Source organism: Capsicum annuum, chromosome 3 (assembly GCF_002878395.1).
Source record: "Capsicum annuum cultivar UCD-10X-F1 chromosome 3, UCD10Xv1.1, whole genome shotgun sequence".
Lineage (NCBI taxonomy): Eukaryota > Viridiplantae > Streptophyta > Magnoliopsida > Solanales > Solanaceae > Capsicum > Capsicum annuum.
The window spans coordinates 232,719,568-232,736,814 of record NC_061113.1 but is presented as its reverse complement, the minus strand read 5'-3'; the positions used below and the strand labels follow the sequence as shown (position 1 = coordinate 232,736,814).

At 33.2% G+C, this 17,247-nt stretch overlaps 3 protein-coding genes across 3 annotated transcripts; 1 reads left to right on the top strand and 2 right to left on the bottom strand.

Moving 5' to 3' along the window:
* The first annotated feature begins 1,442 nt into the window (after positions 1-1,442).
* On the top strand, positions 1,443-5,089 carry LOC107863007. Its single transcript, XM_016708747.2, has 6 exons — positions 1,443-2,183; positions 2,629-2,782; positions 2,863-3,039; positions 3,128-3,211; positions 4,138-4,219; positions 4,507-5,089. The coding sequence occupies exons 1-6, from the start codon at positions 1,852-1,854 to the stop codon at positions 4,959-4,961; spliced, it is 1,284 nt and encodes a 427-aa protein (XP_016564233.2). The 5' UTR covers positions 1,443-1,851; the 3' UTR covers positions 4,962-5,089.
* Positions 5,090-6,915: 1,826 nt separating this feature from the next.
* Positions 6,916-7,622, bottom strand: LOC107863008. The gene has a single exon (XM_016708748.2). The coding sequence runs from the start codon at positions 7,365-7,367 to the stop codon at positions 7,059-7,061; it is 309 nt and encodes a 102-aa protein (XP_016564234.1). The 5' UTR covers positions 7,368-7,622; the 3' UTR covers positions 6,916-7,058.
* Positions 7,623-15,021: 7,399 nt separating this feature from the next.
* Positions 15,022-15,597, bottom strand: LOC107866087. Its single transcript, XM_016712269.2, has one exon. The coding sequence runs from the start codon at positions 15,480-15,482 to the stop codon at positions 15,168-15,170; it is 315 nt and encodes a 104-aa protein (XP_016567755.1). The 5' UTR covers positions 15,483-15,597; the 3' UTR covers positions 15,022-15,167.
* Between the last annotated feature and the right edge of the window lie 1,650 nt (positions 15,598-17,247).

Sequence of the window (17,247 nt, the reverse complement as noted above, 5' to 3'; positions counted from 1 at the left end):
GGAAAATTTTTGTTCAAAGACATTCTTATTTGGGGTCAAATATCTAAAGTCATTCCTATTTGTGTGCATGACATGCAATTTCCTGGACTCGCCAAGTTGTTGGGCCTGAGGCTAAACCATACAGAGGCCCAATGAGACAGTCCAACTATAGATGCTTGGAATTCCAGTCGAATAGAAATAAAACGGGTGTTGCAAATTTTGATTATCTGTTACATTGTTTATCATTCTCCCTTTTAAGTTTTAAATGTCTCCTCTCCTTTTGATTTTTTTCTATTTTGCTATACTCTCCTTAATTTGTGTTGTTATCATTTTATCATTCGAATTCTAAGTTGTAACGTATATTCAGTAATTATGAATTTATTTCGTGTCTATATTAAAATGTTGGGTTGTTAGAAAAAATAACAAAATAAAAATAATTACATGTGTATATTTAAACTCTTGCTTAACTAAATTTAAAAGCAATATCAACCATCAAATATAAAATAAAAAATTACACATCAACACGGTATTACACACAGGTGTAGAGTTCCATTTCAACTAAGAAAATCAAACAAGAAGGAAAACAAGAAACCACAAAATCTGTATGCTCTCCATCCCAAGTGACATGATATTTTTACGGTTGAAGAGTTAAATTATTTAAGTTTGATCTTGATTTTAAGTATGAATTTTTTTAAAATAATTAATAATTTAAAATATTAAAATATTATAATTAGATATACATTTGCTTAAATTTCAAATTTGAAAAGTATGATGTAAATTGAAGAGGGGAGATTATTTTTTTCATCTTATTTTATTTATTTATTATAAAAAAGAAATATTCAATAATAACTATTCAGTTTAATAAATCAATTAATACTAATTTTTTGTATTCATTTCATTGTTGTTACTCCTTTCGTCCCAAATTATCCGTCTCAAATTGAGATGATACATTGATTAAGAATATTAATTAATAATATACCTAATTTATTATAGTATCCCTATTAAATGATATTTACATTTTAATTTGAAGAAAAAATAATTAATGCAAAGGTAAAACATGAAAATAAATTTTTATCTTTCTTAATTAATGAAAAAAGACAAGTAAAATTAGAAATCAAATTAAGAAATTTAAAATGGATAATTTGGGATGGGGGAGTATTAAATATTATTTTTATTATTTTTAAAATGTGTATCTAGTTAACATTGGATGAATAAATATAGACGGAGATGTAGTACTCGCTCCGTTTCAAAAAGCATGACATACTTTTTTTTTTAGTCTGTTTCAAAAAGAAAATTTCTTTTTTTCTTAGCAATAACTTTTAACATGACATGTTTAGAATCATAAAATTAAAAAAAATATTGATACATTTGATACAATTTTAATTTAAGATCATAAGATTCAGTTTTTTTTTTTTTTTTTTTAGAGTTTATATCAAATTAAATCAAAGTAGTCATTCATTTTTGGAAAGAAATAATTAAGGGAAGGGAAACACGGAGATAGGATAATCCGTCATCTGTGGTGTCGTTACTGAGCAATGAGCGAACGGTATATACATACCTCTTCCCTTTGAGATTTCCACTCTTACCGCCACCCAACAGTCCACATTTATCCTCTTCTTATCCAAATATTCTCCCTTCTCTCTCACACATTTTATCCATTATTACTACCTTATATTTCTCCATTTCTCTTCTCTTCCCTTCTCTTAGATGCGCTGTAGCATCTTCCCACCACAATAATAGATTCCCCCAGTAACCATTCTCCGCCTTTCACGTCCTTTTCTATCTTATCAACAAAATATCTTGCGCTCATATTTTCTCCTCCTTAATTTAATATCTTCCTTCTTGAACTTTCTGGTTAATCCAATTCTTGGTATGGTGTTAGCTGAGGCATTTATGCAGATTCTTGAAAGACCAACAATAGGTGCAGTATTTGTTGAGATTATCATGTTTCTTGGTCCTGTTTGGATTGCATTTCTTTTTGGTATTATAGTTGGATGGATTTGGAAACCAAAATGGGCTACCTGGAAGAATTGTAAATTCGATTTTTCAGCTCCTTCTTCCCCTACTGCTGCTTTGGTTCCTTCTTCTACGTCTAATGGTTTGGAACTAAATCAATCCCACAAATTTCATTCCTCTAAGGGTCATACACCTAGCTTTGGTTCTTATGCGGATGCTGGCTCAGAAATTGAACAATTCGACAGTGGGTAAGTTTTCATTGGTTATTTCAAATTTAAAAGTTTATGCTTTCTTACACTTTGTTTGGATGCTTGTTAAGTATAGTTTCATTATGTATTGTATTGTCTTGATGAATATAATCACGCATAAGCAATTCGAAGGACAAACCTTTAGTAAGGGGTAGAGCTATTATAAAACATAGAATAAAGGATAAAATAGGATTATTAGATACTTAAGTAAAGATAAAATGAGAATAAAAGAATTAAGATAACGATCACAGAAAATTGGTTGTTACGGACTTTTCGTCTTACTTAATGATACCATACAATAAAATTTAAGCAACACTCTGAACAGATATTATAGTTTTACTAACAATACTCACTCTGTTCTAGTGCAAGAATTTTTTTAATATTTTGGGTTTCGGCTTAATTGGATGAGGCACTACTCACTCTGTGTTCCCTTTATCTGTCTTAGTCCGTCGCAGTTGTATCCTTTACCAATAACAGATGAAGATTTAGATCATTTATGGCATCTTGTTGAGAGGAAGGACGGAGGCCCTCCATGGAAACACGTGATGGATCGTTCTGCACCTAATATGAGCTATCAAGCGTGGCAGCGTGATCCAGAGGTAGTAATGGATAATATATGGCTATATTTCCCCCCCGTTGCCTGGCTTGTTTATTGATTTTCTTCTTCGTTGTTATCTAGAATGGTCCCCCTCAATATTGCAGCCGAACCGTGTATGAGGACGCATCACCTGAATTACTGAGGGACTTCTTTTGGGATGATGAGTTCCGGGTGAAGTGGGATGACATGATTGTGCATGCTGAAACAATAGAAGAGTGCCCCACAACAGGAACAATGGTAGTGCATTGGGTTCGAAAAGTAAGAATATGCGATGTACTCTTTTGCACACTCGGTATTTTGTTTTTAGCTAACAAGTAGTTTATTCATTCGGGCACTTTTTGTGCAGTTCCCATTTTTCTGCAGCGACAGAGAATATATATTTGGTCGTCGAATATGGGAGTCAGGAAGGTCATATTATTGTGTTACAAAGGTACAGGACTTCCGAGTCCCCCCCTCCTGTTCTTATTTCATATAATGTTGTATTTAGTTAAGTTTAAATGGAGCAACATGATTCCGCATGGCCGATCCAATTTGTCTAGGGTTGAGGCATTGCTGGTGTTTAGACTCTTTGTTTCTTTAGTTGTCTGCTGACAAGAAATGGCAACTTACTAAGTTTTAATTGGTGTAATTTTATGCTTAGTGCCAACGCCTCTTTCCATGATTGATGACACACTGCTTGCTTGTGGTTCTTCCGTGAATGAAACGTAATGAAATAGATAAATATGTTAGTTGAACAGTTGCCTGATATCATTAGGTCCAGGTTCAGAAACCTGGGAGGTGTGGTAGTAGTGACTAGTGACGTATCTTGATGAACTAACTATTTCTCTAGGCAATGCAACTGCCAGGTTCTAGTTATGAGAATAATACCTAATGTGTCACTTTCTTAAGGTGGTGTAGAAAGACAGTTACAAGGTCCCCACGTTCCTATTTGTCGGTCACAAAACCATGATAATCTTAGAAACTGATTATCAACAAAAATAGTGCTATGAAGAGTTTTCTGGTCAGCAGTTTACTTGCTGGGATTTTCTAACTTTCACAAGATCCTTGTAAGGACTTTGATTTGAGAAATGGAGGATGATCTGAGCTAGAGAGGCCTGAATGATGAAAGATACTTATTCTCCTTCTATGTTAGCGCTATCAAACTTCCCAAAGACCTTTGAATTTCCACACTGTGGTGGCCTCAACTATGTTTCGTCCTACCCTCTTCCCAACCCCACCCCGCAAGAACAATGGAGAGAAATCAATGAATTGCTTCTACCTTTGTTTATTAGTTCTCTTCCAATTGATACACAACTGATTTTTGTTATATTTGGAGGTCCCCTCTAATTATGATATTCATTTTGATTTGTTAACCAGGCAGTGCCATGTTCTACTATTCCCAGGAAGGACAAACCAAGACGTGTTGATGTGTATTATTCAAGTTGGTTTATTCAAGCAGGTATGACCTTACTTCCTTCTAATTCCTTTTTCTTTTCCATGTTGAGAAATTAACTTTTCATGCTTTAGCTTTCCAAACTAGTTGGCATATCTATGAATCAGAACAAACATGTATATTAGTTCTGCTGGTATCATCTTGTTCAGTTTTTATAACAATGTACAGTGAATTGCTGGGCATATTACCTGCAATTCATTTTCGACTTGTCTGCAAGCGTCGCTTCGCAAGATTTAGACTTTAAAATGTCATGATCATCTTACTGTGAAATCCATCTGTGCTGCATGAAACAGTGGAATCGAGGAAAGGAAATGGCCAGCTGACAGCATGCGAGGTGCTTCTCTTCCATCACGAAGATATGGGTATCCCATGGGAAATTGCAAAATTTGGGGTAAGGCAGGGTATGTGGGGGACTGTAAGGAAGATTGAGCGTGGACTCCGTTCCTACCAGAAATCAAGAGCATCTAACACCAAGATCTCACATTGTGCTCTTATGGCCCAAGTAAATACGAAAGTTGATCCAGAATGCTTGAAGTCAATGGATGGGGATGAAGAATCATCAGGGACTCAAGTACAGGTTGCACCTGGAAAATCTGAGGGCAATATAAACATACCAAAGCTACTTATCATTGGCGGAGCTTTACTTGTTGCTTGTACCCTTGACCGAGGAATCATACCCAAGGCACTTTTGTTTAATGTAGCAAGGAAGTTAGGAAATATAGGGAAAAGAGCAACTCCAAGGGCATGACCGATAATTTCATTTGTACAATATAATTTTGTTGTACATAACCTATTTTTTATCCTTTTAGCGTAGTGTTAGTGATCGAGACAAACAATGGCTTTTACATTTAATACAAGCAGAGTAGTATTGATCAATACAAGCGCGGCACAGATGTTATCATCGGTTTTATTCTATGCATTTGATTCTTATCGCTAGACTGTCGAGAAGATATTACATTCTTACCTTAAGAATGATACATTCATGTGAAATTTTTACTATGAATAGACCCCTGTATTGTTGATAGAGAGCTTACAGGCCCGCCCTTTACAGGCGCAACTGTTGTTCTAGAAAAAGAGTGCGCTTTAGGCAATCGAGTTGTGTGTAAGCTAAATTTTGGGCAAGTGATGCAAGATAATAATACGAAAACGGAAACGACACACAAATAATGGAAAACACGAAAAACAAAGAAACAAGATAGAAAATAAAGGGATAGATAGATCGAAAGAATGAAATAAAGAGAGGACAACCTAAGGTATATCAAACTCAAAGACCTTACTATCGAAACATCACAAGCACCAACCTCTTACGAGGATCTCACGGAAATGAACCCAAGCAACCCACGTTTCTCACATTCGACGTAACTCCCAACAAGTTACCATTAAACACTCTCAAGTGTATTTCAATTCATCATTTATCAACTCCCTAAATATGAAAGAAAACTGTTATTTATAGGCATGAGCTATTTATTACACAATGGGCCCAAAAAATGACCCTAAAAGCTATTGGACCCAAAAGTGACTCAAAATCCAAAACAATGGAACGGACGCCCATACTCGCTCGAAGCCCAAGCTATCATCCAAATGCGGTGTCGCCCATTCCTTTCTCGGAGGATATCACCTCCATTCACGTATTTGACCTTCTAAAACGACCAAGTTTTGAATCCGTAGATGTGATCCTTGAAGCATCGATCCCAAAAGTGTGAAGCCCATTGATCTTGTATCAGCAAGGGGCCGTACTCTTTGTTCTGTGGATATGCTAGTTTCCCAATTAATATTTCATAAGCATTGAACCAAAAGGAATAAAAATCCAAAGCCAAGGAATATTAGTTGCCTTGACAGATGAGAAAAGAAAATTCTTAAGTGCCGAAAGCTAACCAAGTGAAAATTGATTATGAGGAGTCGTAATTTTAACTCCAAGAAAGGGTATAAAATAACGAATAGTGGAATTACATTAACGTGCACTAAACGAAATATACAGCATATTCCATTTGGGGGCTTTTCAATCTATTGTTTTCTTTGTTTCTTTTATTAGAAAAAATCGATAATTTACCATTACACTTGATGTGACTGATAAATTTCCTACCAGTTGTCTGAAATGTGTGTTTTACTTGGTTAAGATCAAAGTCGTTCAATTTGTTTTGTTTTTATTTGTCTCATAAAGAATTTTTAGTTATAAATGCCCCACGAAACTAAAATTTTGTATTCTGGTCCTAAGAAATTTATCAGCATTTATACAAAGAGATCCTAACGCAAAAGTACTTGCCTAATTAGGATTGAAGGCATTATCACGAGAATTTTAATTCTTCCAGAGAAAAGGGAAAACGAATTTCCTCACTTAATTGATAAGTGGTAACATCCGTGAAATAACAACATACCTAATGAATAATTTACACCATTATACGCATCAAATTAATATATATGCATGATATATGTTCGAATAATGCATATTTCCACTTCATTAAGACCCATAATATTTACAAAAACCTGAAAAGACGGATATTATTGATATGTTGAAGTATAATGCATTAGCTGATTTTTTTTTTTAGTCTGTACTAAATTTTTCTGCACTTCCCTATCGTTTTTTTTTTAGTTTTATTTTGTTATATTGGTTCTGAATTCATGAGACACTGAAACAGTTCTTAACTGCAATCAAACGAGGAAACAGATATGAAAAATGACGAGAAAATTATGAATCAAAGGTGTTCAAACAAGTAAAGAATTATCGGATTTAATACTAAAAGATCAGTAAATTGTACCAATCTCCGTGATTTACTATTATATGGCCGTTTGCTAATCACAATCAAACAGAACAAAGAATATCATTCTTCTTAGACTTCATATAAGCTCAATAAGGAATAATTGTTTCGAAACAGTGAACACCATCCAATTCCGGCGCAAACCTGGGCCTTCTTTGCTGCTGCGGCCTCGAAACCGATTTTGAAGTTGACGGCGCCGCCGCCTCTCCGGCCTTGTTCAGTCCACCGTTTGAGGAAGTAGACGGTGGAGAAACGGCGGCGGCCTTGCGATCTGATACAGTAGGGCCCACAGCAGGTTGTTTGTTGTCAGAAGTGGCTGGTGGCCAAGAGCGGGTCACTTTTTGGCCGAAAATCTCAGCGGAGAGAGCATCAAATGAACTGAAAATTGACATCATCATCTTCTTTGTTGCTTTTGCTTTTTTCTTTTTTGCTTCTAATTGGGGAAAGAAATAACAAGAGGAGAAAAGTATTGCTTTGTTGATTGGTTTATGTAAAGGAGTTTCAAGCCAAACTTGACTAGGAAGAAAAGAAGCAAGTGTATTTATAGTGGAGGGAAGAGGTTATAATTTCGAAACCGTTTTCCCAAGTAATATCGGGCAACGTCTAGAATTAATTAAGTGGAAAGAGTCGAAAGGAAGTTTCCGTTATTTCCCTTCTCTATTTCGAGGATCAAAAAAAAAAAAAGTTATCAATTTTTTTTTGTACTTTTTAAAATTGTTACCATCGTAATTTATCGTGTTTTTATTACTTAATTTTTTATATATATATTAATTTTGTTTAAAAAATTATATTTAAATTTACGATTGAAATTTAAAATTTTAGTTTAGGAGTAATATAATTTGTTGAATTAGTTCGCAATATTTGGACTTTTAAGAAGGCTGGCGGGTCAGTAAAGGAACACAGCATATCTTTTCTTCGGGCTTAACTGGGAAGCTGCCTAATTCCATTAGCTAACTAAACTTGTACTATAACATTTTATGTGAAAGCTTTTGGTTAGATGCATAATTTAGGAAGTTTAACTTTTTTTATATAATTAAATATTATGTAGAATACTCTCTATTAAAGTCATAGTTTAAATGTGTGGTGTCAGAATTTTACAAATGTCTTTAAATTAAAGAAAATAAAATATTAGATCAAGTGAGTTCCAACAAGTTATGAAGGGTGAGAAAATGCTAATGTAGATATTATTTTTTATGACAAAATCAAAAATAAAAATTAGTAACACAAAATGAAACAAAAATGGCTTCTTTTTCCGAAATACTTGGTGTATCGCATTATTCTTTTATTCTAAAAGTAACTGTTTTTTAATGGATATTCATAAAAGGAAATTTTAACAATATATTTAATGTAATTTCATAATAAGTGAGGTACTTATATAAATCTTAGTAAAAGGAAATTTTAACAATATATTTAATGTAATTTCATAATAAGTGAGGTACTTATATAAATCTTAGTATTATCTTTGTGAGATAAATACGTTGTTTTAAATATACCGTCACTAGAAAATAGGATGGATCCGGTATCAAAAGAGCTAATGTTTTGATAAAAAATTTTAAAGGACAATTGATTTGGAAAGAAATCAAAGGGGATAAAACGCTATTAGCTTAGCGATTTGTCCCGTGACGGTGCTGGCAGCACTAACAAATCGTTTGACGTCCAGCGATTTGATTTCAATTAAGGGTCAACGATTTACAAGTCACTGGATGTCCAACGATTTGCAAATCACTTACTACCCAACAATTTACAAGTCATTGGATATCCGGCGGTTTGCTCTTATTTTTTTCTTTACACAAATAGTGTCTTGTTGTCTTTGCGTTATTCTTATTTCAACTCTACTATAGTAAAGCTCTACAATTTACTCTCCTTTCAGTTTACTCTTCTTTCTGTATAAAAATGAATTAAATATTGGTGGGTTCTTAAACGATATGATAACGTTCAATTAATGCATATATGTCAAAACTTGTTAAGTTAATGTGACTATCAAAAAATTTAATAGTATGAAGAAATATAGACAAAGAATCATATTTTCAAATGCAAGTTTCACCGTACGTTATAACTCCATTTGCAGAAAAAATCGTTGGATATCATTCAGTTATAACCCCTACATTTTTCGGATCACTTATACTTATTTTGCTTCTTAGCAAGTATTGCAATAGCTCATATTTAAGAGATAATGAAAATATTTGCATAACTACAGGCCGCTGACTACTACAAAAACAACTTCATATAAAACTTTACCGCCGCAATATAAATTTACTCTTACTGTATCTTCATTCATTTTTATCCAAAAAGTCTGAGTAAGTTGAAACAAGAGTAAGCTAGAATAAAGTAAATTGTAGAACTAACTATTGTAGAGTTGAAACGAGAATAACTCAAACACAACAAGAAACTCCTTGTAAAGAAAAAAATATAATCAAATCCCTGGATATTAAGTGACTTGAAAATCGCTAGACACCAAGTGGCTTTGTGCAAATCGATGCACATTCAGTGACTTGCAAATCGCTGGACACCAAGTGATTTGCAAGTCGCTGAACACCAAGCAATTTGTCAGTGCTACCAGGGACAAATCGCTCGGTCAAGAGCGTTTTGTGACTTTTGATTTCTTTGCAAATCAATTGGTCTCTTTGAAATTTTTGATTAAGAAATTAACTGTTTTGACTTTAAACTCGAAATAGTACTTTCTTCGTTTCAATTTATGTGTCATACTTTTCTTTTTAATTCGTTTTAAAAAAAAATCATATTTTCTTATTTGATAACTATTTAATGGTATCATCATATTTTATTTTTATTAGATTCTACTTAATAAGCAAAAACAACTAAAAATAAATATTAAAATAATTTTAATAGGAATAATTTGTAAATTTAATAAAGTCATTAATTCTGTCTTGAACTCTCTGGTTAAAAAGGGATACATAAAATAGAATGAAGGGAGTATTATAATGGTGAAACGTGTCTTCTTACCGCTGGTTTAAGCATACGCCTTGTTTGCAACATAATGTAAATTCATGGAAAATAAATTTTAACCACAAATAAAAATATGGAGAAATAAGAATTTTATATTGATAAACAATTGTGGTTACAAATCTGTTCCTCCCTTGATTCTTCTCTCTTGATTTTCTCCGTAATTCGAGGGTCGTTGGTGGCTTATTCTCGAATATAGGTGTCACGACTCAATTTCTCAAGCCGTGATGACGCCTACCTCATTCCCCCAGTAGGCAAGCCAAACCATAACCCGAAATAATAGATAACGGCTAATAGGCAGAAATCAGAAAATGTCGCGTATAATGATGACAATAGAAATAAAAAGTAACAACCAGAAAGTAACCATATCTCATATACTAAAACGAGGGAAGGAGAATTACCAAATACATAAAAAAATTTCTCCCAAGACCTGGTAAGGTCGATGCTAGAGCCACTACTAACAGATACCCAGAGTTCCAGATAAAAATAAAAAAAATGTATACAATATAACAAGTAGTCTCGAATGCAAAAGACTAATTGGAATAGATAGAGGAAGATAAGCCTTGGACGACAGCAAGCTTACCCTGCTCTAAATCAGTACTGGAAGGTAGGAACCAAGTCAGCGTCGACTGCTAATATCCGAATCTGCATCAAAAAAAGATGCAGAAGTGTAGTATGAGTACCCAAAATCATGGGTACTCAGTAGGCATCATCGGTCGGCTGAGCTCAATACAGAAAAGGTATAACTACAATGTGAGGGCGTAATCTGAGTCATTAGTACATAGGGATGGAAAGGTAAACAACTACCCAGCTATGCTACGACTGTAAGGGAATAAACTTATGCGATACGGAAAAATAATAATACAACAATAACAGATAAATCAAACATAACCTAATTGGGCCACCATAAGCCCGCTAGGCACGCAACATAACCTAACTGGACTCTCATAAGCCTGCTAGGCACACTGAAGAAGACAATTAACCCAACAGTACCCCCATAAGTCGGTGGGATGACACACGTAATAAAAATTAACATAAATAATTTATAACTCTGCTGATCCCCATAAATCATGATAGTTATCCAGATGTGCACCGAACTCACCATTGGGTAGTAACGAGAGGACACATGCCGGATTCGAATCGGACATAGTGGGTAATAACGATAGGCCACATATATAAAACTCATAATCAGATGCCGGACTCGAACAGGAACTCAGAGGAACCACAATCATAATCAGGTGTCGGACTCGAACCGGAACTCATAGTGGTCATAATAATCAAATACCGGACTTGAACCGAAACTCATAGTGGCCATAATAATCAAATGCCGAACTCAAACCGGAACTCATAGTAACCACAATAATCATTTACCGGACTCGAACCAAAAGTCATAGTAATCATACCCACCGAAAATATTAAAATTCATACTATATCATAACAATGTCAATGTCTAAATAATCATCCGTCAATATTAATTAAAAAGGGTTATATTCAAGTTTTGCAATTTAATTTTTACATTCCAAAGTGATAGATGTTATATTATATTAAAAAAAAAAATTTCCAAAATTTACTAAAACGGGGTCCTAATCCGAATAAATAAGACAATTTATATATACCAAAAATACGCATCTACAAGGATTTATCTAAAGTTAACATAATAGTTAACATTTTTCAGTAAATAAGTTTATCTAAAGATAGGATAAACCTAACCTACCTGAACACCAAAGCTAGAATATTTTTCCGCGAAACCTCCAAATAATGCTGGTAAAATCCGAGCTTGAGTAGATGGATACAGATACTTTACTACTACAACTGAAAACTAAAATTTTGGACAAAAAGAGAAGAATTATAGACGACAGAATAGTACACTTGAAAATGGCAATTGGTAAATGATTCCAGAAAAAAACTTAAGTGGCCGAGGATGTTTGAAAAGCTTCCTTTAGCTTCTCTTCTTTTATTGACTTAAAGTGGCCAATATATGTAACTTACTTAAATAATTATGCCACACACATCTTAAATGCTGGCCACGTAAAGAAATTTAAAGGCACAAGTGCCACTGCCTTCACTTCCACGGTATGATTGTATTGACACAACTAATAATTTCTTTATATTGTGTAAATAATCGAATATTGTATAAATTCATGGTAAAATAATTATAATATTTTGAATATATTATAATTAGTAAAAAATTATTTCTAACAAAACCTCAATTATATAATAATAAATTTTTACATTTCTAAAATTACTATCTCTATTTAAAATATTAATAAATCATAAAAGTCTATTGTAAAATGATATAAATATATCATCACTTAAAGAATTTAATAAATATCGAAAATATTTTAGAAGAGTATTAAATTATATTTCTATCAAATGCCAAATTAAATTAAATAATCCGCAAAATATTAGATAGTATTAAAATTATATGAAAATACAGAAAAATGACCGTAAGGGTCATTACAATAAGATGATCTTTTTATGAATATCTCATGATTTTTTGTGGAATATTGGAGATCCCGATCTTTTTACGAATACCCATCAGTTTATGGGATATTCAAGATGCATGTTTCAGGGAATATGTTACCTTTAAATAGGCGAGATTTAGGGTAAAGTAGCCTTCTAAAACTCTAACAAAATTTAGATTTTTATTGAAGAGTCCACAAAATTTAGATGCCTACAAATGCCCCTACTTCAAGGATTGTCGAAGTGTAGATTTGATGACGAGTCTTGAAGTATCAATAGAACTTCCATCTTTATGCGGTGGCTACAATTTGCAAATCTGATTTATAAGAGAAGAGATGAAGGGCAGATTTGGTTCCACTGGGCGTGCCAATTTGTTTCCAACATAATTTAATTCATGAAAAATAAACTTCAACCACAAATAAAAATATGAAAAAACAACAGTTTTATTGATAAACGATGGGGGTACAAATCTGTTCCTCCCTTGATTCTTCTCTCTTGATTTTCTCCGTAATTTGAGGGCCGTCTGTAGTATATTTCTCGAATGTATGAAGATTTGGATATGAATTTCTCCATAATTCGAGGACCGTTAGTGGCGTATTTCTCGAACGTAGGAACATTTGGATTTGATCTCCATGAAAGGAGGTTTTATCTTCTTGATGTATTTGATTATCAAGAAGAGAGAGTTTTGATCTTTATGAATATCCCATGAATTTATTCGAACTTTTCAGATCTTTGATCTCTTTGAGAATATTCCGTGAATTTATAGGATACTGAAGATGCCTCTTTAAAGGGATATTTGCCCCCTTTATATAGGCGTAATTTAGGGTTTAGGTTGAGTAGTCATCAAACTAGATTTATGGTAAAGTAGCCCCAGGAACTTTAACCAAAATTGAACTCTTTTTGTAGAGTCTACAAAATTTCAATGTCTACAAATGCCCCCTGCTTCAAGGCTTGTCGGAGTGTAGACTAGATGAAACTCAAAGACGAGTCTTGAAGTATCGCTTCCATCTTTACTATCCTGCGGCTACAGATTTGCATATTTGATTTATGAGAAAAGAGATGAAGGACAGATTTGGTCCCACTGGGCGTGCCAATTTTTTTCCAACGTAATTTAATTCATGGAAAATAAACTTCAACCACAAATAAAAATAGGAAGAAACAAGAATTTTATATTGATAAATAATTGTGGTTACAAATCTGTTCCTTCCTTGATTCTTTTCTCTTGATTTTCTTCGTAATTCGACGGCCGTTAGTAGCTTATTCTCGAATATGGAATTATCTTTTTATGAATATCCCATAATTTTTTGTGGTATATTGGAGATCCCGATCTTTTTACAAATACCCATCAGTTTATGGGATATTCAAGATGCCTGTTTCAGGAACATGTTACCTTTAAACAGGCGAGATTTAGGTAAAGTAGCCTTCTAAAAATCTAACAGAATTTAAATTTTTATTGAAGAGTCCACAAATTTTAGATTTCTACACGCCTCTTTTCAATCTATTACTCCACTTTCCGGCAAGCCACCTGCTATCGTCCATCAATTTGACCCTCACTTATATAGGTTTGGGATGTACATGCCCAAAAATAGTCTAATGGGGCTGGGATCCAAACACTCGATCCATATTGGTGGACTTACTTTAATTTGATAACAAAATCAGAGGATTGCTGACCTGGTCAATGAGTGATGAAGTGTGAACGCTGTTTATTCTTAACAATTTGTATATAGAATTATGGATCAGTAGTCAAACAAAATTCAAACAGCTAGCAATTAGACTTCGGCAAATTAAGGGGGTTTAGATACTTTGATTTGTCCTGTTTGTTGGAATTTAACTGACACACCCCAGTATTTCATCCAAGTTGTTACCCAATTAGTGATTGTTCTTTGAAAAATGATTTTGAGTTGATTGTGATCTTTGTATGACACCCTACAATTAATCCAGAAAATGTGTTTATCTAAAAACCATAAACTCCAAGCAGAGTTGGCCATCCTCTGTGAAGTGCTAAAATAAAAGGCCATCAACCAGCTCTGCAGTCTGCATAAGATGAAATCATCAGCGCATAGAGATACAGCCATGGTCGTTGACGATCTTAATATTTTTGAGCTAATTTTTAGAATCGAATTAGCTTTAGGTCTATTTATCATCATCATGATACAAGAGTAAGATCTATTCCAGATCTTAATTTACATATGTTTGAATCCTCATATTTAACTTCTCAAATTTTAATTTACATGTGTTTGGACCTCATGTTTAATTGTCTACGCTTCACATATATCCAATCCTCACCTTGCAGGTGTTGGAGTTCTCCACATAAACTCCATGAGATAACTACATGACACATTTAATCAAAATTTTAATTAATTATAACTAATAGCCTCTATTTCAATTAAATAGAATTCATAATTTCTCTCATTTATTTTCTCCCTTAATTTCCTCTCTTATTCAATCTCCTATTTCTCTCTGTTCTTTTTTTTTTTTTTCCAGTTATAAATTTTATTTTTTTTCACTTCCCAAACATTTTTTTAAAGTTTTATATTCCTAAAATTAGTTCTGCATTCATGAGCCGTTGAAGCGGTTCTTAACTATAATTGATCTGGAAAACAGATAACAGTAAAAGAGAGAAAAATCTGAATCGAAGTTGTTCAAACAAGTTAATTATCAGACTTAATACTACTAAATTGTATCAACCTCCGTGATTTACTGTTACATGGCCGTTTGCTAATTACAATCAAACAATAATAAAGAATTTCAATCTTTTTGCACTTCATATAAAATCAATAAGGAATAATTGTTTCGAAACAGTGAACGCCGTCCAATTCCGGCGCAAACCTGGGCCTCCTTTGCTGCTGTGAACGCGACGCCGATTTTGAAGTTGACGGCGCGGCCGCCTCTCCGACCTTGTTCAGTCCACCAGTAGAAGAAGTAGACGGCAGAGAAACCGCAGCGGTCTTGCGATCTGATACAGTAGGGCCCATACCTGGTTGTTGTTTGTTGTCGGAAGTGGCCGGTGGCCAAGAGCGGGTGAGCTTTTGGCCGAAAATCTCAGCGGAGAGAACATCAAACGAACTGAAAATTGACATCATCATCATCTTTGTTGCTTTTCTTTATTCTTCTTTTTGGGAAAAAGAGAGAGAGAGGATTGCTTTGTCGATTGGTTTATTGTAAGGAGTTAAAGCAATGTTAAAGCTTGACTAGGAAGAAAAGAAGAAGGTATATTTATAGTGGGGGGAAAGAGGTTATAATTTGGAAACCGTTTTCCCAAGTAAAAATTGGAGTAAGTGGAAAGAGTGGCAAGGAAGTTTCCCTTATTTACCTTCCCTAACTTCCTTCGCTCATTACTAATTTCAAAATTAGTTATCAAAAATAAAATAACATTACAATCTCAAAATAATTAATTTTAAAATGTTCATAAATTTTATTACAATCAATCATGAAATAAATTTATCTTAAAATTAATTTCAAAATTAATTATTCCTTATTCCCCTATCAAATAGCCTCTTAATAATTTAATTATTTAACTATCTGAATTTTTGCTTAATTGGTAATTCATCAAAAAAACAAGAAACATACTTTAGATATGTATCACAAACCGTATATTTTAAAAATTAATTAATAAAGTATAGAAAAGGTTTAATGAAAAATTGTTGAAGGGTGACAGGCAAAAATTGAACCAGTGTAAGTTCTCATTGTAACATCGAACAATGATGAAACATTATTTTGCATGATCCTCATTATATTTATTATTGTGTACACATTTATTTATTTTGAATAATATCACTAGTAAGTATGGACACAAAATACTTATATTATTCGTTAAGATACATAGGCAAAAATCAGATACATAATTTGGGAAGTTCATTTCTTTTTTTATACAATAAAAAATATTGTGTAGTAGATTACTCCGTATTGGAGCAATTGTTTAAACGCGTGGAGTGAGAATTTTACATATTTTTTTCTTTTTATTAAAGTAAATAAATTTGTAAATCAGGTGTGTTTCAACAAATTTTATGCTAGTAAGGGGAAGAAAATGCTGCTAAAATTTTATAACTTCCAAATAATGTAGATATTATTTTTGTGATAAATTAAAAATAAAATTTGTCACATAAAATGAAACAAGCATACATTTTCTTTTTATAATCAGAATAATAAAATAATACATCAAAATATGGTATCTACGTCACACTTTTTAGGAATGCAACTCTTCTGCAAATTTTGCGTGAACCCCAAATAGTGCATCGGGCTCATATTTACAAAAGGAAAGAAAGTTGTGTAACGGTGAAACGTGTTTTGTTTCCCGTGGTTTAAGCATACGCCTATGCGTGTATTTTCATTGCCATTGTGCAGCAAGCCACCTGCTATTGTCCAACCATTTGTCCCTCTCACTGGTACTGGTTTGGCATATACATAGCACAAAACCAAAAACTGATCAAATTGGGGGACCCAAAGAGGCAAAGACCCAGTCTGTATTGCTGGACTTTCTTTGATAACAAAATCAAAAGATTGCTGATCACCTGGTCAATGAGTTGGAAGTGTGAAGCTGTTCAATTTGTTATTACTGAAATTTATGTTTCAATCAATTTTTTGAAATAAGTACATCGATTAAAAGTTTTCTATGTTTCAATTAATATTGAAATAAATGTATTTTGAGTTACAAAGAAAATGAATATGAAATTACAATTGAAACAAATGCATCTTGAGTTACAAATGCATTAACAATTGTAAATTCATTTACGTTTTAGGTTTTTGAAACTTGAAAGAAAGACAATTTTTGTTCATGAACCTATTAACTATTGCTTAATTAATACTTTTAACTTGCATAAAAATTTTACCCTTGTAACACCCCGTACTTAATTA